The sequence below is a fragment of the Coregonus lavaretus genome (assembly GCF_964263955.1).
Source record: "Coregonus lavaretus genome assembly, contig: HAP1_SCAFFOLD_863, whole genome shotgun sequence".
In the NCBI taxonomy this organism is placed as follows: domain Eukaryota; kingdom Metazoa; phylum Chordata; class Actinopteri; order Salmoniformes; family Salmonidae; genus Coregonus; species Coregonus lavaretus.
In genome coordinates this window covers 157,513-180,438 of record NW_028160124.1, presented here as the reverse complement: position 1 = coordinate 180,438, position 22,926 = coordinate 157,513, and the positions used below count along the sequence as shown (strand labels likewise).

At 43.7% G+C, this 22,926-nt stretch overlaps 1 protein-coding gene across 1 annotated transcript; it reads right to left on the bottom strand.

Moving 5' to 3' along the window:
* Positions 1 to 1,611: 1,611 nt before the first annotated feature.
* On the bottom strand, positions 1,612 to 22,760 carry LOC311122116 (BOS complex subunit NOMO1-like). Its single transcript, XM_084196522.1, has 29 exons — positions 22,553 to 22,760; positions 21,791 to 21,880; positions 20,993 to 21,038; positions 20,805 to 20,905; positions 20,266 to 20,372; positions 19,899 to 19,971; positions 19,523 to 19,675; positions 19,121 to 19,258; positions 18,701 to 18,790; positions 18,437 to 18,542; positions 18,096 to 18,246; positions 17,740 to 17,917; positions 17,301 to 17,442; positions 16,831 to 16,962; positions 16,407 to 16,543; positions 15,210 to 15,297; positions 14,902 to 14,965; positions 14,715 to 14,810; positions 13,946 to 14,247; positions 13,514 to 13,673; positions 13,053 to 13,179; positions 12,626 to 12,739; positions 12,279 to 12,406; positions 11,813 to 11,954; positions 11,374 to 11,568; positions 10,922 to 11,023; positions 4,061 to 4,180; positions 3,679 to 3,771; positions 1,612 to 3,431 (listed from the first exon to the last, which is right to left on the bottom strand). The coding sequence occupies exons 1-29, from the start codon at positions 22,679 to 22,681 to the stop codon at positions 3,300 to 3,302; spliced, it is 3,636 nt and encodes a 1,211-aa protein (XP_084052648.1). The 5' UTR covers positions 22,682 to 22,760; the 3' UTR covers positions 1,612 to 3,299.
* Between the last annotated feature and the right edge of the window lie 166 nt (positions 22,761 to 22,926).

The window sequence follows — 22,926 nt, the reverse complement described above, 5'->3', positions numbered from 1 at the left end:
AACTTATTTAGGCTTGCCATAACAAAGGGGTTGGATACTTAGTGACTCAAAACATTTCAGCTTTTCATTTTTTATTAATTTGTAAAAACATAATTCCACTTTGACATTATGGGGTATTGTGTGTGAATCAGTGACACAACATCTACATTGTATCAATTTTTTAATTCAGGCTGTAACACAACAAAATGTGGAAAAAGTAAAGCGGTGTGAATACTTTCTGAAGTCACTGTACATGACATAGGCCTACATACATACAGCACACATAAGATATGAAATCCTAAGGTTTATTTGTATGTGTAATTACAAAGTTCCCAAGGTCACCTGGAACTCTTCTCTTCTTATGTCTCCATACTTGAAAGCACAACTCAACAATGGACATGATTCTCATAGCGTAGAATAGAAGCCTTGACTGTATCATCAAACAATTGTTTCCTTACCCAACACTGCCCCCCGGAGACATGGTCATGACACAACACCACCACAACGTATATACACTGAGTGTTTCAAAACATTAGGAACATCTTTCATTGACATAGACTGACCAGGTGAAAGCTATGATCCCTTATTGATGTCACCTGTTAAATCCACTTCAATCAGTGTAGATGAAGTGGAGGAGAACGGTTAAAGAAGGATTTTCAAGCCTTGAGACATGGATTGTGTATGTGTGCCATTCAGAGGGTGAATGGGTAAGACAAAATATTTAAGTGCCTTTGAACAGGGTATGGTAGTAGGTGCCAAGCGCACCGGTTTGTGTCAAGAACTGCAACGCTACTGGGTTTTTCACACTCAACAGTTTCCCGTGTGTATCAAGAATGGTCCACCACCCAAAGGACATCCAGCCAACTTGACACAACCGTAGGAAGCATTGGAGTCAACATGGGCCAGTCTCATTACATTACAGTCATTTAGCAGACGCTCTTATCCAGAGCGACTTAAGTTAGTGAGTGCATACATTATTTTTTATTTTTCATACTGGCCCCCCGTGGGAAGCGAACCCACAACCCTGGCGTTGCAAAAGCCATGCTCTACCAACTGAGCTACATCCCTGCCGGCCATTCCCTCCCCTACCCTGGACGACGCTGGGCCAATTGTGCGCCGCCCCATGGGTCTCCCGGTCGCGGCCGGCTACGACAGAGCCTGGATTCGAACCAGGATCTCTAGTGGCACAGCTAGTACTGCGATGCAGTGCCTTAGACCACTGCGCCACTCGGGAACGCTTTCAACACCTTGTAGAATCCATGCTCCGACGAATTGAGGTTGTTCTGTGAGCAAAAGGGGGTGCAACTCAATATTAGGAAGCTGTTCCTAATGTTTTGTACACTGTGAATACAACAATTTGGTAGGTGCAGTGAAATGTGTTGTTTTACAGGGTCAGCCCTATTAGTATGCCACCCCTGGAGCAAATTAAGGTTAAGTACCTTGCTCAAGGGCACATCGACAGATTTTTCACCTTGTCGGCTCGGGTATTCAAACCAGCGACCTTTTGGTTACTGGCCCAACACTAACCGTTAGCAATCTTATCCAAAGCTACATAAATGTTTGGCATGGGCCAGGGGGAATCGAACCCAGGAGAGTTGCACACAGCTCTACCAACTGAATCAAACAGGAGTGCATTTTTCCACGTCAGACTTTATTCATCATTAATTTCACACAGATCAGACTCTTCAACACGACCCGATTCACCCCGGCAACCATAACCTAATTGGAATATCTTTCAACTCCGTAAATAGCCATTGGCATGTTCATCTTTTTCTTTCAAATTGGCCATAACTAACTCAGAAGAACAGCATCCCACATACAAAAAGAGATTGGTTCAGTTGGTTCCATTTCACATTCAACATTTCACAATGCATTAATATTATGAGTAGAAACTTGGATGAACCAATTACATTTTCTTCAGTTATTATTTAAGATTATCACATTTTATATTAGGTTAACGCAACGTGAGGTCAAGACAAACATTGTACCGCAAATCCTAATTTACATTTAGGGTGAATGTTCACTTAGTCATTGATGTCAATGGGAAAACATATAAAGATTTGACATTTAAAGTGAAAGTTAGGATTCGTCCCGGAATTTGTTGAGAAACGATCTCCTCGTAAGTAGTAGATGCTTGTCTGATACATTTACACTGGTTCCCTTTGCCTTCAGATAGCTTGCATACTTTGAAATCTGACCGCTTATTTTCTCAAAAACAAACACACCGTAAAAGAAATTAGCTACCAAACAAACTGTTCATCATTCACATCAGACAAATAAATGTTAATAAATTAATAATTATCACTGACAAGTTATACCCCTACAGCTCCCTACCAAAATCTTAATTTCTTATCTTGTTACTGTAATTATTAACCCTAACCCTTTCAAACCCTTAGACCCCCCCCCACCCTCAACCCACCCACTCTCCCTGAGCAAACTGACAGACCAACACATAAAATCCATCTTACTTCAAACTACCAAAGCCTGTAGAACCCATTATAAATATGACATAAAAATTAATGACCATTATGACAAACCATTCCATACTAGGGTCAGGAGTTTTTTCTGACCATGTAATCTGACCAGGAACCATTTATAGACCAACACATGTTTTTCTGGTCAGGTCATGTGGTCAGGAAAAAACTCCTGGCCCTCCTTATGACACATGCAGGGATTTGAACAGTTGGCTTAATTGGCAGTGTTTAAAATTAGTGCCACTGCACGTCATAGTAAATAAATTGTCATGAACAGTTTGTCACTTTCATAATGAGTTATAAAGCTTTCATGATGCATCGTTATCACAAAGTGTGACCCTGAACCCCAAAATCCCCATGAAACCCACAGACGTAACCATCTCCCATAAGACCTCGATAGTTTTTTTGATCTCAATCGACAATTCATTAATTACAAATGTTTTAAAAAAGCAACAATGGCTCATATACATATCGACAAAATGGATTCTTCTTAATATTTCTGATGAGAGTGTTCTACAAAACGAAGGAGTCCCACAGAACAGAACTACACAGCCAGTCGTCCATAGAACCTTCCATAGAACCCATGCTAGTGACATCAGTCCATAGATAGAGCCTGGTTGGCTGAAGCAGGGTTGCTATGGGTATAGTATGGTAAAGTATGCTATTGCACAGTATGGCTGCCCCAGAAATGGCACCATCCCCAACATAGTGCACTACTTTTGACCAAGTCTCATAGGGTTCTGGTCAAAAGTAGTGCACTATATATGGAACTGGGTGCCATTTCAGACACAGTATGTCTGTGGTTCCTGTTGGGGTAGTTTACATGCTAGAAGTTAGGTCTGTGGATCATGTGCGTCGGGTCTTCTGTCTCTTGGCCTGGCGTTTGGCCTCGTCCAGGGCAGTGTTGTCCCCACTGGCCTGGCTCAGGCTACGCACCCCCTGGAGACGGCTCACCAGCTGCAGCAGCAGGGGGATCACCTGAGGAGAGATAGGGCATTGAAGGATGAGATGCCACTTTCGATTGTCTTCTGTGTACTAAAATGCCAAGAAGATCCCAGAGACCAATAGAATGTTGTTGTTTTTCAATACAAAGTCTGTATACTTGAGCACTTATCCCATAATACAGAGGCAATAGGTCGTCTGCTTGAACATTTACCAGACCACTCAATTACAGTACATTGGAATAATGATACATGGCTATGCAATAGGAGTTGAGGCAGTGTACCTTCTCATGGTTGTAGGCTGCCAGCAGGAGCAGTAGAGTGAGGGGTAGAGCTATGTACGAACCCTGGGCTACGTCCTGGTCAGGCACTTTACGCTGTGATGAAGAACATCAAATGTGGTTCTCATTCAATATTCAGAAGACACACACACAAGGCATTTTTTTTTTTTTATCACTGTAATGAGAATATTGTAAATATATTACATGACAGTTATTTCCGAAGTAGGATGAAGTTGCCTGTAGAAGCTGATCTAAAATAGTTTTTGTGCTTTCCCACATAATGGATAAGGTCAGAATGTGGACAGGATAAGCTGATCTTAGATCTGTGGCTGCGGACAACTATCCGGAGCATTCAGCCCTGGCAGAGTAGGTACTGTGTACTTACATTGGGGTTGAAGGTCAAAGTGATGTGCTTGTGGTAGCCTGTAGAGGTGAAGGAGACTTGTGGCAGAGAGAAGTCGTACTGGGAGCGAGACAGTGTGGAGTACAGCATCAACACATAGCTCTGTATTGGGGGAGATGACACAAAAACAGTAGAATTATGGTGATGACAACTTACTCTGCAAAGCTCTGTTAATACCACTGACCCAGAATCACTGGATGAACCTATACTACTTTCTATTATCAGTGCAGTCAAAATTCTGTTTTTCCTGTGTTTTGTATCATATTTTACAACAGCTGATGAAACAAACACTGTAAAAGTGTGACAAATGTGAGCAGTGTAATTTCCTGATAGTTGATGGTGAAAAATACAATTTACACAGGACATTCTAATCAGCAGGTTTTGCATGGGTGAAGTTTAAGTTAATGGACCAATAACAAAGAGAGTTTCAAACCTCTCTGCCAATAACAGCAAGTTTTCAGGTTACATATCTATGGCATTACATTTGATTAAAATTCAATTGTGAGTTATTTTTCCTATGTCGTAAAATGTATTTTTTTTTTCTCCCAAAAAGTTGAGGAGAAAAATACATATTGTAAGCAAAAATGTCAACATTGTAAACAAAAACGAATCAAAAAGCATTGCAAGACAAAAAGCAACGATATCAATGATAAATAAGGAAACTAAATACATTTTTTTCCTAAATTGAATATGTTTGTGTCATTTAAAATCTGCTCTGCTTTGTTTGCAACTTTTCCTCAGACATTTCTCAACCAATGTTCACGTGGGGGTTAGAAGGGGGGAGAACTAGATCGGTAACAGTTGGTCAATACACTTGGAGAGACGGTTCAACAAAATGTATCATTCCATCACTATTGTATGACCCATTAGTTTCATTTCTATGGGGGAGGGGGGAGCGGCTGCACCACGACGGTTTGGAAAAATTGTTTTATTTGTATTTGACATCTCGACTAATCAGGTTCATTAAGAGAGTAAGAGAGCCCCAGCCGTTCCTGTTACATCTCATCCTACTGGTCAAGCCCACCCACCCTCAATGTCCACTTAGAGCAAGTTTGTAGAGTCAAATCAATGTTATGAATATTATAATGACCCATGTTTGTAGCCCTGGACCTGAGCCCTGAACATGTTGATGTACACTATATATACAAAAGGTATGTGGACGCCCCTTCAAATGAGTGGATTCGGCTATTTCAGCCACGCCGTTGCTGACAGGTGTATAAAATCAAACACACCGCCATGCAATCTCCATAGACAAACATTGGCAGCAGAATGGCCTTACTGAAGAGCTTAGTGACTTTCAACGTGGCACCGTCACAGAATGCCACCTTTCCAACAAGTCAGTTAGTCACATTTCTGCACAGAACGGGACCGCTGAGTGCTGAAGTGCACAGCGGGTAAAAATTGTCTGTAGTCCGTTGCAACACTCACTACCGAGTTCCAAACTGCCTCTGGAAGCAACGTCAGCACAATAACTGTTTGTCGGGAGCTTCATGAAATGGGTTTCCATGGCCGAGCAGCCGCACACAAGCCTAAGATCACCATGCGCAATGCCAACCGTCGGCTGGAGTGGTGTAAAGCTCGCCGCTATTGGACTCTGGAGCAGTGGAAACGCGTTCTCTGGAGTGATGAATCACGCTTCACCATCTGGCAGTCCAACGGACTAATCTGGGTTTGGTGGATGCCAGGAGAACGCTACCTGCCCCAATGAATAGTGCCAACTGTAAAGTTTGGTGGAGGAGGAATAATGGTCTGGGGCTGTTTTTCATGGTTCGGGCTAGGCCCCTTACTTTGTGCTTCCAACTTTGTGGCAACAGTTTGGGGAAGGTCCTTTCCTGTTTCAGCATCACAATGCCCCTGTGCATACATAAATGGTTTGTTGAGATTGGTGTGGAAAAACTTGACTGGCCTGCACAGAGCCCTGACCTCAACCCATCAAACACCTTTGGAATGAATTGGAACGCCGACTGCGAGCCAGGCCTAATCGCCCAACATCAGTGGCCGACCTCACAAATGCTTGTGGCTGAATGGAAGCAAGTCCCCGCAGCAACGTTCCAACATCTAGTGGAAAGCCTTCCCAGAAGAGTGGAGGCAGTTATAGCAGCAAAGGGGGGACCAACTACATATTAATGCCCATGATTTTAGAATGAGTTGTTCGACGAGCAGGTGACCACATACCTTTGGTCATGTAGTGTATATTTGGGAGTAAACAGAGGGTACACATCTGCAGAAAGGTGAAAAGGAAGGAGCGGGAAACTCCCTGAAATTGCTTGGGGCTGACAGAAATGACATTTAAATTATGTCAACAGCTAGCCTTTGTTTTCCATTTTCCCTCCATATATCTTCCTGGTATGACAGTTAAAATAGCAAGTCTCAGACTGGACAGTGGTAGACCATGGAGATGTCTCGGGCCACTGTTTTTACCAATGAAGATAATGGCGCCGACAACTATGACGATGTCTATGAAGAGCCCTACTATGAAACTCCAGACATGGCTCCTAACTTGAGAAACGAGACTGAGGATGCAGTGACCCAAAGGAACACACCACAAGCTGAACACTCAGAGGACCTGTTTGGTAATGGAGCCGACGCCTATGAAGAGGTCTAGAAACAGCCCTACTATGAAACTCCAGACACGTGTCCTGACTTGAGAACCAAGACTGAGGATGCTACCCCAGGGAGCACAATACAACCTGAACACTCCGATTCTGAGAGCTCAGGGAGGAGACCCTTTGTTGTTGCTACAGTGTGTCTGGGCCTGCTGTTCTTTCTCCTACTGGCTGGGATCGTCGGCATCTGTCCACTACCACATTTATACAGCCAACCTACAGGGGGAGAGAGACTACTTTCGTAATTTGCTTTGTGCGAAAGCCTGTCCCGAAGGATGGCTGAAGTTTTACTGCAGCTGTTACTACTGAACAGAAATCCTGGAATGAGAGCAGACATGACTGTCTGGCGAGAAAAGCAGACCTGGTGATCATAAACAGCCAAGAGGAACAGGTATTTCTCACTACATTTGACCGATGGATCTGGATTGGTCTGACTGACAGAGAGACGGAAGGGACCTGGAAATGGGTTGACGGCACAGCACTGACCATAGCGTACTGGTGGTGGTCAAAACCAGATTGAGAAGTTGGAGAGGAAGACTGTGCTATGATGTATGAAGGTGTACAACATATTAATCTACACGCATGGAATGACTTCGGGTGTGACGTGAAATTCCAAGGGATTTGTGAGAAAGTGGTTTATTAATACCATAACACCATTGTCTACTGTAACGTAATGTGCACGCAACTTCTTCCTTCCCTCTCAAACACATGCACGCACACACATACTTTAAACTATACTGAGCCAGGCCCACACACTGGGAAGCTAGGCCCAGCCAATCAGAATGAGTTTTTCCCCACAAAAGGGCTTTATTACAGACAGAAATACTCCTAAATTTCATCAGCTGTCCGGGTGGCTGGTCTCAGATTATCCCATGGGTGAAGAAGCCGGATGTGTCAGTCCTGGGCTGGCGTGGTTACACGTGGTCTGTGGTTGTGAGGGCAGTTGAATGTACTGACAAATTCTCTAAAATGACGTTGGAGGCGGCTTATGGTAGAGAAATTATCATTAAATTCTCTGGCAACAGCTCTGGTGGACATTCCTGATTCTCACCAACTGTCTAGCTTTTATTTTGGTGATTGTTAGTTCTCAAAGATTATATTCTAAAAATATATATATAAACTCAGCAAAAAAAAGAAACGTCCCTTTATCAGGATCCTGTCTATCAAATAACTTCACAGATCTTCATTGTAAAAGGTTTAAACACTGTTTCCCATGCTTGTTCAATGAACCATAAACAATTAATGAACATGCACCTGTGGAACGGTCGTTAAGACACTAACAGCTTACAGACGGTAGGCAATTAAGGTCACAGTTATGAAAACTTAGGACACTAAAGAGGCCTTTCTACTGACTCTGAAAAACACCAAAAGAAAGATGCCCAGGGTCCCTGCTCATCTGCGTGAACGTGCCTTAGGCATGCTGCAAGGAGGTATGAGGACTGCAGATGTGGCCAGGGCAATATATTGCAATGTCCATACTGTGAGACGCCTAAGACAGCGCTACAGGGAGACAGGACGGACAGCTGATCATCCTCGCAGTGGCAGACCACGTGTAACAACACCTGCGAGACAGGTACAGGATGGCAACAACAACTGCCCGAGTTACACCAGGAACGCACAATCCCTCCATCAGTGCTTAGACTGTCCGCAATTGGCTGAGAGAGGCTGGACTGAGGGCTTGTAGGCCTGTTATAAGCCAGGTCCTCACCAGACATCCCCGGCAACAACGTCGCCTATGGGCACAAACCCACCGTCGCTGGACCAGACAGGACTGGCAAAAAGTGCTCTTCACTGACGAGTCGCGGTTTTGTCTCACCAGGGGTGATGGTTGGATTCGTGATTATCGTTCGAAGGAATGAGCGTTACACAGAGGCCTGTACTCCGGAGCGGGATCAATTTGGAGGTGTGTCCCAGCATCATCGGACTGAGCTTGTTGTCATTGCAGGCAATCTCAACGCTGTGCGTTACAGGCTCATCCTGACATGAAAATGAAAATGCCACCAGCCATACTGCTCGTTCTGTGCGTGATTTCCTGCAAGATAGGAATGTCAGTGTTCTGCCATGGCCAGCGAAGAGCCCTGATCTCAATCCCATTGAGCACGTCTGGGACCTGTTGGATCGGAGGGTGAGGGCTAGGGCCATTCCCCCCAGAAATGTCTGGGAACTTGCAGGTGCCTTGGTGTAAGAGTGGGGTAATATCTCCCAGCAAGAACTGGCAAATCTGGTGCAGTCCATGAGGAGGAGATGCACTGCAGTACTTAATGCAGCTGGTGGTCACACCAGATACTGGCTGTTATTTTTTATTTTGACCCCCCTCCCCCTTTGTTCAGGGACACATTATTCCATTTCTGTTAGTCACATGTCTGTGGAACTTGTTCAGTTTATGTCTCAGTTGTTGAATCTTATGTTCATACAAATATTTACACATGTTAAGTTTGCTGAAAATAAACACAGTTGACAGTGAGAGGCAGTTTCTTTTTTTGCTGAGTTTAGGTCCATTATCTTTTTCTACATAGTTAATATCTGGTGTTAGTAATTTAAGTTCACACTGAAAATGTTTTTCCATCCCGAAAATAACTTACTTTTAATTTTTTTGACATATGTGGCCCAAAAATACACTTAGGAGGCCGCCCAAGACTTTTCTATGCAAAAAAAACTCTGATGAACATTCCTTTTTATTTCTCTATAGATACATTTATCTACAGCATAGATGGAGTTCAACCTCTACACAGGATGAAATCTGAGCTGGTATTACTCTAAGAAAAAAATATATTATGAATTTTCATAGAGAGAAGACCTTTCCAATTGAATGTTATATCTTGAAAAAACTACAATTTAACCTCTTAAAGAATCGGACCCTTTCCCCCCCCCCCCCCCAATTTTTGCCTAAAATGACATACCTAAATCTAACTGCCTGTAGCTCAGGACCTGAAGCAAGGATATGCATATTCTTGATACCATTTGAAAGGAAACACTTTGAAGTTTGTGGAAATGTGAAATTAATGTAGGAGAATATAACACATTAGATCTTGTAAAAGATTATACAAACAAAAAAACGCGTTTTCTATATATTTTTTTGTTCCATCATCTTCGAAATGCAAGAGAAATGCCACATTATAATATTGCAGTTTAGGCGCAATTTAGATTTTTGCCACTAGATGGCAGCAGTGTATGTGCAAAGTTTCAGATTGATCCAGTGAAGTATTGCAATACTGGACTATTTTGTATCAAGTCTGCCCAAATGTGCCGAATTGGTCAATTGATACATTTTCAAGTACATAACTATAGAGAACATACAAAAATTATATGGTAATACAAAATGTAAGTTTACACACTCCCAGGAATGTCATACATGATGGATCAAGCTTATAGACGTTCACACATCTAGATGGCCAGGAGGAGTGGATGTGGAGCCAGAGACAGCAGGGGTTCAAACTGTAGAACCCAGTTCCTACATTTGAATATAAAAATTGATTTTATCAAACAAAACTATGCTACATTTTATCTCTGGGACCCTTAGGATGACAAATCAGAGCAAGATTACTGAATGTAAGTACATTATTTACCTTCAGAGGTGAATGTATCAAACCAGTTGCCGTGATAAGTTTTTTGTTGTTGTGCACTCTCCTCAAACAATAGCATGGTATTTTTTCACTGTAATAGCTACTGTAAATTGGACAGTGCAGTTAGATTAACAAGAATTTAAGCTTTCTGCCCATATAAGACGTGTCTATGTCCTGGAAAGTTTGCTGTTACTTACAACAGTCATGCTAATCACATTACTGCACGTTAGCTCAACCGTCCCGTATACGGGAAACCGATCCTGTAGAGGTTAACTTGAGAAAATTTATTTGTATATGTTTTACATTGTAAAAAAAAAAAAAAGGTGGCAATCCCAAAATAAACTGATTAATTTTGTTCTTGATTTCTCCGTTGTCTCTTGCTTTAAATTTGTAAATTATTATCATTTAGATTTTTTTCTTTCTGTAAAGTGTATTGTGAATTTGTTAAATATCATTTAAATAAATTGTGATTTAATTTAAATAATAATAATAATAATATTATTATTATTATTATTGACCTAGAAGAGCCATTTCTGGGTTGGGTACAACAGTACTTCAGCTCTCAGGAAGGCAGTAGTGATGCTTCCTTGGCTATCTGCTACACACTCATTTCTAGCCAGCCTTATACCACATTACATACTGAATGATAGTACATTTCTGTAGCAGGTCCATACCTCTCCGTCCCTGTCCAGAGGCGGGAAGTGGAAGAAGAGGGACTGCCCCAGAGAAACACTGTTGATGGGGTTGTCCAGGTTGTCACTCTTATAAAGCTTCACCTGCAGGGGACAGGAGGAAAAATAAGATTATATGGAGCCATAGAAATAGATAGAGGACTCTAGATGGATATAATCCATTTTAGCATTGACATTCTTCCTCTATCTAACTCTTATGTATGAGCACATAAAGGTGTTGCTCAAAGTGGCATCATACCATCACAACATTACATGGGATATCTAACAGCTATATTTAGGCTTTATCTATGAATTAGTTCCTTATGACACATTTGCAAACAAATATGATGAATTAACATAGAAATAACATTGAAAATGTTTTATGACTGAGATACTTAAAAGTAAATAGGTAGTTATGAGGTGATTTTATGGGTATTTTAACGAGGGGATCTTACAGAGAGAGTGGGCAGGTGTTCTGGTGAGGTGATGATGTTCCCACTCAGGTCAAACTGGTTGATCTGCCTGAAGGCGATGATGTTGACTCCCACGATGTCGGTGCTCCCAACCTCTATGGAGCGGTGCTGAGGCAGGGCTCTTTCAATGTGATCATTGCCCTCTGCTCTCAGCTGGATCAGGTATCTACAGCCCGGCTGTGAGAGAATCTCAAAGTTAGCAACACAAAAATAATCGCAGAGCTATTAGCAATTGCCACAGCAGTGTTTGGGGTATCAAACGCAACGTGAGCATGCTATGACCCATTCCGCACAAAGTATCTCTTACAAATGTGTTGTATCTGTTGTCTATGTAGGCTTCATAACTACTTTATGTGCTTGTATACAGGCTTTATAATGGCTTTATGTAGCCCTTATGAAGCCTCAAAAAGGCCCGACTCACCAGCAGGCCCCTGAGCCTGAAGCGTCCCTCCTCGTCAGTGACTGTGTCCTCACTGTAGATACTACACTCTGCCTGTCCCACTGCCTCCACTGACACGTCCCTCTCAGCATCCCCACTCAGGGACTGAACAGCCCCGTAGCAGCTAGATAGGACGCAGTAAATCAGGAAACTGGTCAGACAGGCAGCCATTTTGGGGATTGATAGGACACAGGAAAATAATTACACACACCGTCATTTCGGGGATGGGACTGTACCTTCCTTGCCAAGTAAGTAAGCAAGAACATGCCTGAATAAGATTTGTTACAATAAAAATAAGTGGCTAAAGATGGTTGGGGGGGGAATTGAACTTCATTCTACCTTGTTTAGTAAATTTTTTCATTTAGTTTAACGCTCATTGGATTTCACTCACTTTGCATGAAATGTGCTATATAGATAAAGATTGATTTGATAGGCCCGTCTCCAATACCTGTATGCTGTTTTGAATCCGGTGATGTCGATGCTGAGGCTCTGTCCCTCGTCTACGGTGATCATCTGAGAGGCTGGCTCAAACCTGAACTCCTTCATCATGGGCTTGAAGTAGTACTGACCTGGGCTCTGAGGGGAGGGATGGAGAGAAGGAAGAATAGAAGAGATGTGATCAATAAATGGCACCTGCAGTGTAGATGCACCAATCCACACAGCACCAGTTCACATCACACAGCATATAGACTTCCAACTAGTAGCCCGGTGTGTTTGCTAATCAATCATTCAGGAGGAGGAGAATACAGATATGAAGTAGGTGTTGAGTTCAGTAAAGAACGTTGAGGTCCTTACCAGGTTGTTGAAGGTGAGGACACCAGTGTCCTGGGTGAGCAGGTTGGATCGGAACGATCCTCCACTGAGAGACAGCAGGACTCCAGACAGAGCCTGACCATCCTCTGACTTGATCTACGACACACAGAGAAAGATATGAGATATGAGAATGAACATAAACACACTGCATAAGACTATACATATCAAACCCTGCTGCAGCCAAAACTACATTTAAGTTGTAGTTCGACACCAAGACAAATTCCAAAGAACACTGTTGAATGGCAATACATTCTGAGAGCAGACTCATCAAATATTTATTAAAACAACCCTCACCCTACCGAGGAGGGATAATGTTACTAATTAAACAACAAGCTAGCTCTAAGCCAAATGCTAATAAAAGGATTGTTTTCCCCTGAGCTAGCTAGTAGCATGTGTGTGTGTTCTGTACCTTGAAGGTGACTCCAGCCAGGGCAAAGGCCTTGAAGTCTCCCTGGTGTCCCTCTACAGGGCTGAGGATGAAGCCCTCCTTACTGGCACTGATGTCATACTGACGGTCACTGTGCAGGGGACCAACACTGGGGAGGGAGAAACAACCAATAGAAAGTTATTCAGATTGACTTGTATTACCGTTTGTTTCCTACAATGTCACAATCAAGGAGCATTTACCAAACACCTGCCTGAAGCGAATCTAAAGCAACAAATATGTTACATGGTGTATATTTCATTTGGCTAGATTAAATGCAAAGTGGTCAAATGTATTGTTAAAAAACAACAAGAGCATGATTTAAACTAGCAACCCCAGCTTGCAAGATGTTTTACCTGATGACTAGGGCAAGGTACTAGGCCATGCTAGCCTCACGACTAACACAGCAGTGACTGAGGTTACGGTTAGGGGATAGTCAGGTATACCTGTAAGCCCCGTTCTCGTTGGTGGCGACGGTGATGAGGGGTGCCTGGGCTCCTCTCTCTGTGATGGAGATCTCTACCCCCTGCAGCTCTGGAGTCACCTGGCCCTCCAGGAACAGACCAGCACGCCCTGCGATGTCCACCACCCGCCCTGGACAAGACTCTGTGAGGAGGGGACAGAATAAGAGTTCTATAGATAACCGCTACAGACAGACACGAGCTGCATGGCCGGTGATGTCCACCACACGGCCTGGACAGATCTCTGTGGACGGGTGCTGGGTGGACCAGAGAATAGAGTTACCCCACATATAAACACAGGCAGACAGACAAAAACAGGTTTTACACCACAGCCACAGTGATATGCAGACAGACAAGACACACACAAAGACAATAACATACACAAAAGAAGAGGATCACAAGGAAGTGAACTCTGACCTCCAGTGATAGTAGCCTCGACCTCCGGCGGATAAAAGAGCAGTTCCTTGGAGGAGGGAATCACAGTGATCCTCTCCCCAGCCCTGGCCCAGTAAGAAAACTCGTAGTGGAAGGGTCCGGTGAGCTCGTCAGCTCTCTCCTGGACGGGGGGCTGACTGTCTCCACCATGCTCAGCCTCTTGGGCACGTCTCTCCCTCTCCTGGCGCCGCAGCTCCATCTCCTGCAGCTGCTGCTCCTGTCTCTGCTCCTCCTGGCTCCTCAGAGGGCCTAGGACCAGAGCTGGCTCAGACTCTATCGAAGATCTGATGCAGGACACAAACATTGTTTAGGTTTATACAGCAGGACCAGAGCTGGACCAGACTATGAACGACCTACAGGAGGAACACAGTGATAATCAGGTTTTTTGAGTCGTCATATTCAGAAAACAATCAAGTAATTCATGTTTAAACCCTAATTCTGGATATGCATGCAAAACTCCAACCTTTTTATGAATGATGTACACTGTACTGTTCTATGTAAATAGGAGGTGGTTGAATCAAATTATGCACACAGATTCACTCCTTTGAGTTCAACATATATTCTGAATACAGTACTGCTCAGAAAATCTTACACAGAATTTCAAATATTCATCTTACAAACAACGACAATGCCATCAGTCCACATTGTGCCAGGTTGTTTGGACATGGTAGAGTGAAGGTAGAGTGAAGGTAGAGTGATGGTAGAGTGATAGGGGAATGACAGCAGGTCTTAACAGGTGGTGTGGTCTTACTTGATGGTCACAGTGACATCCAGGATCTTATCGGTGGTGATTAGGCCAGTCATGTGATGTCTCACTGCAGTCAGGGTCAGTATAGTGGGGGCTGACCTGAAGGAGACATTTAGACAAGTAGAGTCATTCACTTTGGTGTGGCTATATAAAGGAAAACATAGAAATGGATCCAATAGAACATACTTACGTGTCGTAGGTATAATAGTCCTGCTCGAATTGGTGGCAAGATCGAGGAGTCACTTTGTACACACCTGGCAAAGACAAGGTTAGATGGTTAATAAGCATATATATTTTACTCATTTACCTAACGGTAACCTATATTAACCTAGGTTAGTCTCACTGAGATACATTTGCTTTTTCAAAGAGAGATCTTTCAGTAAGGATATTGAAGAGAAGAGAAGTAAAGAAAAAGAGGAGAGGAGAGGAGAGGAGAGGAGAGGAGAGGAGAGGAGAGGAGAGGAGAGGAGAGGAGAGGAGAGGAGGAGTTTCTCCTACCAGGCTTGGAGAGACAGAAGCGGTTGACCCCCTTGGAGAGGTTATAGACGCCAACGTTCTCAGGCTTGCTGCCATCCTGGAAGAACTCCTGCCAAGATACATACACACTCATTTAGACTTCACACCAGCAACCACGAGTATGTTAAATAACTTATGAGCTATTTATGAACCATAACGCTCAGCAATTCACTCATACTCTTCTTATTAGAGCATATACACTACATGGCCAAAAGTTTGAACATCTCATTCCAAAATCATGGGCATTAATATGGAGTTGGTCCCCCTTTGCTGCTATAACAGCCTCCACTCTTCTGGGAAGGCTTTCCACTAGCTGTTGGAACATTGCTGCGAGGACTTGCTTCCATTCAGCCACGAGCATTAGTGAGGTTGGGCACTGATGTTGGGCTATTAGGCCTGGCTCGCAGTCGGCGTTCCAATTAATCCCAAAGGTGTTCGATAAGGTTGAGGTCAGGGCTCTGTGCAGGCCAGTCAAGTTCTTCCGCACCGATCTTGACAAACCATTTCTGTATGGACCTCGTCTAGAATGTCTTTGTATACTGAAGCGTTAACATTTCCGTTCACTAGAACTAAGAGGCCTAGCCCGATCCATGAAAATCAGCCCCAGACCATTATTCCTCCTCCACCAAACTTTACAGTTGGCACTATGCATTGGGGCAGGTAGCGTAGTGAGTGTTGCAACCGCAGACAGACGATTTTTACGCGCTATGCGTGTCAGTACTCAGCGGTCCCGTTCTGTGAGCTTGTGTGGCCTACCACTTCGCGGCTGAGCCGTTGTTGCTCCTAGACGTTTCCACTTTACAATAACAGCACTTACCGGGGCAGCTCTAGCAGGGCAGAAATTTGACAAACTGACTTGTTGGAAAGGTGGCATCCTATGACGGTGCCACGTTGAAATTCACTGAACTCTTCAGTAAGGCCATTCTACTGCCAATGTTTGTCTATGAAGATTGCATGGCTGTGTGCTCAATTTTATACACCTGTCAGCAACGGGTGTGGCTGAAATAGCCGAATCCACTACTTTGAAGGGGTGTCCACATACTTTCGGCCGTGTAGTGTATGTATTACAAGCACAAACATAAATACACACAGGAACACATTACAGTACACATGCACACAACAACACATATGAACAAACCTAAAGCCACACACACAGCCCTCCCCTGTGTTACTACTGACCAGGGTGATGGCGTGGGACAGGGAGCAGCGGAGGATGTATCCTATCTGTCTGAACTCAACTCCCAGCACGTCTGAGTCCAGCACCTCCAACTCCACTGACTTGAGCTTCCAGCACCACTCCTCATGGGAGATACTCACTGGGAGGAGGAGAGCAGTAAGTCAGACATTGCTACAATATTGACATAAGGACAATACATAACCTAGCCTGAGAGATTGGAGTACAGCATGGCTTTAGTGTATGGATTTCTTCACTTACAACATTGACCATACTATAACCTACTTTTCAGTAGGCACATAACGGAAGAAAACTGAGCGAAACAAGGAGGTACTAAAAATATATTGTCCAATAAGACATTTTTGTTTTCTGTAGCAACATTTTTTAAAAACCTTTTGCCCCAATGAACATGACCCAGGAGGTCTGTACCTTTGTATTTGCCAGGCAGGACGTTGTCGAAGGAGATCTCCAGGGTGTCACTGCTCCCTGAGAGGAGCACGCTCCTCCTCTCCCCCTGACGACTCACCGGCTGCAGGGTTACCGACAGGTCATCACAGTTCGCTGGGAGTCAAGAGGTCAAAGGTTATTCAAAGTGGTGAAGACGTGAAAATGAGACCGTCGATGATTGGCTGTCTAACGAGGATGTTAGGACTAATAGAGTATTCAGGTTGACTGTGTTTTCAGTGTTTGTCAAGGACCCAGTTAGGCATCAAAACACACTCAGTCTGTCTAATAGAAAAGCACTTTTAACCATGACTGTTTCATTCAACAGAAAGTGCCCCCTACTTTCCCCTGTTGAATAAGAGTTATTTCTCCCCAAGGGGTAATTGTTAACCTTGAATTATTCCTACTTGACATCTAAACAGGCCTAATGGGAGAGAGCTCCAGGGCAGGCTTACCCAGACAGTAGACCTTGCCCGAGACCGAGGCCATGAACTGGGTGAAGAGGAGGTCGGAGAGGGGCCTGTCCACCAGGGAGACCTCCAGAGCAGCAGGCTGCAGGGCCAGGCCAGCCTTCACCTCCACCTCAGGAAGAGACACCTACAGGGAAGGATGGAAGACAGGGTGAAACATTAGCCTATGTACAGCCATGGTAAATGGAAAAATCCTGTTTGGTTGTATTTTGACGGGAACATCCATAAGAGCTGATCTCACATAAATAGGACTGGAAGTAGGATGAAATTGCCACTTTAGTATGCTTTCTTCACACTTATAGGGACATGATTCAGAGCAGGTAAGCTGATCCTAGATAAGTGCCTAAGAGCAACTTCGCTCAATACTACCAAAATACAGACAATTCATTTCATAGTCAGAACAAGCTGTATTTCTGTAACATACGGTAACACTGTAGTCTCCAGGTTTGGCCTGGAAGCAAAAGGCCCCCTGCTGGTCTGAGTCGGTTGTGCGGGTGGCGGTGTTGTCCTGTCCAAGAGGAGTAAGGGTCACCTTGTAACGCCCCTGCTGCTTCATGCCCTCTGGCAGATGGGTGATGGCGATCTGACCACACACGCTGAACCTGGAGAGGGGAATGAACATGACATAAGCATTTATAATGCCTCAACAGAACAACTACGTAGCTGTTATGACAGATGTATGGTATGATTATAGATGTATGAATTGCCTATGGAGGCAACAATAGGACACATTGGTGATGCTTTTTCACAGTCCTTCTAAGGTCAAAAGTCTAAACTCACCCAGCAGTGATAATGTCAGGAAGTTGAGGTGTGTTGGGAGCTATCTTCACCGTGATTGGCACAAAAAACATGAGGTCCTTGTGCGTGCGGAGGGTGTAGGTACCGGTGGTCATATTCTCCAGGCGGTAGGAGCCGTCCTCTTTGGTCAGAACTGTTAGAGGGGAAGGAGAGCGTGGGAGAAAGAAAGGGTTCAGCAGAAGAACAATCCCAACGCAAATGGACATAGCATCGCCCTGATACTGTCTACACATTAATCAAACAATGCTCTGATATTTCTCCTCCGAATTTGAACACAGATAATGGAAGGGAAATGGGGTGGTGGATGATGTCATTATGGTTACCTTTGATCTGGTTGTTGAGGGTTACCGTGGCGTCAGGTACCCCCTCCCCCTCCAGGCTGTTGAGAACCCTGCCGGTCACAGAGAAACCCATGACACGGAAGATGGGCTACGGAGAGAAACACAAAACACATCATTATTTACACAACACCTCCAGGGTCATGTACAGTACCATAACCACTGTTTATCACATGACAAGGGACAATGCTGTATGATTTGAACCCATAATTAACAGCCAACCAGGAAGCTGGAGCACTGTAAACTTACCTCCAGCTTCAAGCTGTTGTGCTCCACCCTGAAGTCCATTCTGGAAGGAGCCACGTCAAACGTGATCCTCTCTCCCCTGTAGAAGGGAATCTGAAACACAGACAAATTTGTCCAAAATAGTCAAACAAAGTGAAGGACAAGAAACCAGAAAAAGTACATAATACATTAGATTTGTATAGAGCCATCCAGATTTTTGTATAGAGCCTTCCAGATCCCAAGGACATTTTACACATTAAAAACAACATAAGAACACCAACTGTGCTATATCAGCAACACACATTAGCTGGAAGGGATATGTGCTGAATATGTGGTCTTCAGAAGGCCTTTTCACAGAGCATTTTCTTATTCCAGGGCTATTTTGCCATGGGCTAAATGCAGTGTGAACAACTCGGGTGTGTTGTGTTGTGGCGGCCATCTTACCACAGTGTATTCTCCGCTGGCCAGTGAGGGGAAGGAGAAAGTGCCGTCCTCGCGGGACAGGGCGCTACACAGGTAGACCAAGGAGTCATCTCCAGACACGGCTCCCTCCACTGGGGATGTGTTACAGCCCCTGATGTCCTGGGAAACACAAGAAATACATGTAAGATAAGCATAAATATATTTGAAACTTGAAATTCCCGTTTTGGGTAAAAACGGTATGTATCCGTCTGGGTTACTATATCATAATTCAACCAATCATGAGGTAAAATGCCCAGCTTCATAGACAGCCAACATTAAGGATAAAATATCACTATAGTGGACCACAATGTGTATAGAAATACAGGGGGCTGGACACCACTGCTCATTCGATTTGCCATTCAATTCAATACAAATATATTTGACCTCCTTCTTCACTGTGGCAGAGTAGAGGAGGAAGGTGACTTCTTTCATGGGCTCCCCATCACTCCGGACCTCCCCAGAGACATCATACCCTCCCACCACTAGATGTTCTGCAGCCGCCGCATTGGCACTGGACACACGCACCGACATAGTGCTCTGTGGAAAGACAATGCAAAATGATTGTGGATTATTTGGAGGTTTTTGCTCTAATTCTTTTGCATAGTTTACGCTATCTCTAATCACTTATTTTGTTTGCTTATATTACTTGCGCAATATGATTGTTGAGTTCCAATTGCATCCAACTAAAATGGTGCCAATAACGCCTATAGCTACACTTTGAGATGTCTTGAGATCATGAGCCATGCGGAAAGAAACTCACCTGCTCCAGAGTCCAGGATGGATGAGAAGCAATGATGTCATAATTTCCAGGAAGTACTTTGGAGAAGGTGTACCTGTGAAATGACCCAAAACATTCTGTGTTAGAAGCCTAGTGCTTGTACCACCCTCACTTATATTGTCCTGATACAAAACAACAGCGGATGTGTACATAAACATTTGCATTGATATGAATGGCTTGAGTTGCCACCACTAAAAGAAAAGCCAGTGTGTGTGGGTTTGTTTGTGTTGTAAGGGGTAGTTAAGAGCTGATCAGGAGACACATTTCTGATGTAATAATTGGACAAATAAAGTTATATTGCCTTGTAGTTTAAAAAGTAATGCTGTTAAAAGAGTTTGTAGTCCCTTACTTTCCTCCAGGCTGAGAGAGCACAGTCTGCAGCTTCTCTCCTGTTCCCTCCCTGGTCAGGCTGATCTCCACCCCAGCTGGGCCCAGGAGTTGGCCTTTACTCAGCACCTGGGACAGGGACACACACACACACACAACACATTAACGTCACAAAAAAGTCAACAATTATTTCTCAAATGCACATACTGTATATCCGGTAAGTATTAACACTAAACAGCCATTTTAAAAAGTGGTAGATCTCTGTGCCATTCTGTTTAGTCAGTAAATAGCTATGTATTGAGTCTTTGGGAGGGTGGCAAGTAGTCTAGGGGTTAAGCGTGTTGGGCCAGTAACCGAAAGGTCGCTGGTTCGAATCCCCGGGCCGACTAGATGAAAAATCTGTCGATGTGCCCTTGAACAAGATACTTAACCCTAATTGTTCCAATAAGTGGCTCTGGATAAGAGCGTCTGATAAATGACTAAAACGTAAATGTATTTTAGCCAGCACCATTACCACAAGGACTAGGCCAAGGCTTATTGAAGAAGAAGAGTTCCTCTCACCGTTCCAGAGACAGAGAAGCCAGTGAAGACAAAGTTGATGTCCTGCTCCTTGGTGCAGATATCATTAACCCCGTCCACATAGAGGTCCACACTGGTGGGCTCTGCAAAAACACAGACATACAGAGTGTTATGTTACAGCACTGCTGGCAATACACAAGTGGTAAAAATACACATGAAATTCTCCTTACCAAAGCTCCACCCATGAGGAGGCTCAATCTTCAACATAAAGTCTCCCTGTGAATAAGAGAGAGTCAAATATTAGCAGAACTGCCTCTATGAATCCGAGAGTGGAAGACTCCTCTCTCCTCTTTAACATGAAACTCAAACTGTTGAATACATTTCATTTGAAAGTACATTGCCTGTTGTCCACTGATTTTGTCCTTATATAGGAGGTAATCTGAGACAAAATATCCACAGAGTAGTGTTATTAACCCAACTTTCAGTACGCTGGTCTGTATGTCAGTTTGTATTTTCAATGCTGACTCAATTCGCACGGGACACTGCACAATATGTCAACAATGGCCGAGTTTACCCGAAGCACAGACTGAACGTTGTCCCACGCAATCAACTGGCAAATTTCACAAGCATGTCTAGCTGATTGCGAGGTAACGCGCTTTGGTCGACAACGTTCAGCTACTGTTTACATATTGTGCATCATGTGAAATGTGTCAGGAGATGGGAAATACAAGCAACAGAACCAGCACTGCAATAAGTAGGGTAAACAACACTTTCCTGTGGTTACCTTATACATCTGATACCGCCAAAAGGACCAACAGCGCTCACAACCGGTAAAGTACGATTCAATATCTTTGTATTCAACATTCTGGCTTGTAGAAGCTATAGGATGAGCTCATTGTAATGGCTGGAATGGAATGAATGAAACGGTATCAAACACATCAATGGTATGGAAACCACGTTTGACTCTGTTCCATTTACATTCCAGCCCTTACAATGAGCCCACCTGCCTACTCTGATCAATACGTTACCTTGTCATAGAGGGGAATCATAAAGTATCCATTGATGGGAGCACAGTCGGTTTGATATTTCAAAGACCCTTGTTTTGTGTACACTTTAATCTGTGAGAGACAAGAAAGACGATATTTATTTAGCAACACAAACAGAACCAAAATAATGATTTCATGCAATGCATGCTGAACAGTTCTATATGCTTTTGCAATCAAGTAAATTAGCTACTGTAGCTAGCTAACGTGAATGACTTGCGCCGGCAGTCATTAGGGTGAGGGTTGTCCAGTCTGAGATGATTTGACTAAAAAGTAACGTTAATCCTATTATAACTGTGAATGGGGTGTGTATGGTGCAACAATACCTCGTCAGTACTGCGGGGTTTAAGTGGACTGGCAACTAGTTAGGCTAACTTTAGCTAGCAAGTGCGTAAATTACCATTCGCTAAGAGTTTTAAATGTAGAAAGGGCTTAAAATCAGTGAAACACATTTAGCTACTTTGAAATTGCTGCAAGCTATTGGTGTTTCTGATGCGTTTTGTAAGGATAACTAGCTAGTGCAATGCTATGCTAACAAGTTCTGAAATTCGACATGGTTGTGCACGGGAAACCTGCAAGATAGATTTGATGGCTCGTAAGATTACTGTGGCTAGTCATACAGATCATCTTACTAGCCACCTTAGGGCTAATGTTATTTAATTCAAACTCAACTGTCATTTCACCACCCAAGACCCCCAACAATATTCTGTCTATGCCTACTACGGTAGGCCGTCTCTGCACTCTCACCTCGATCAGCGAGTAGTTGATTTCAACGTCGGATTTCACGAACCCTCCGCATGCCACCACAATGTCATCCGCTGACACTGTAATACACTGGCAGCAGATGATTCCAAATAATATCCAGAACGCTGCCATGTCTGCCGGTTCCGTTATTCCGAGCTTTCGGCAGAATATTTTTCTGGATAACCGAACTGACAGTGCACGCTGCCTCCGGTTCCGTACCAGCTGAGCCGTTGAAGGAGCAGTAGCTAGCTAGCTATTCTGGAGGTTTCGACACCTGCTGGTGCGGAGGTAACATAGTATGTACTTATGAAAATGATGGGTGCCTATGAACACAATCTTGTCTTTTGGGTTTCCGTATTGAACAAATTAAACAAGTT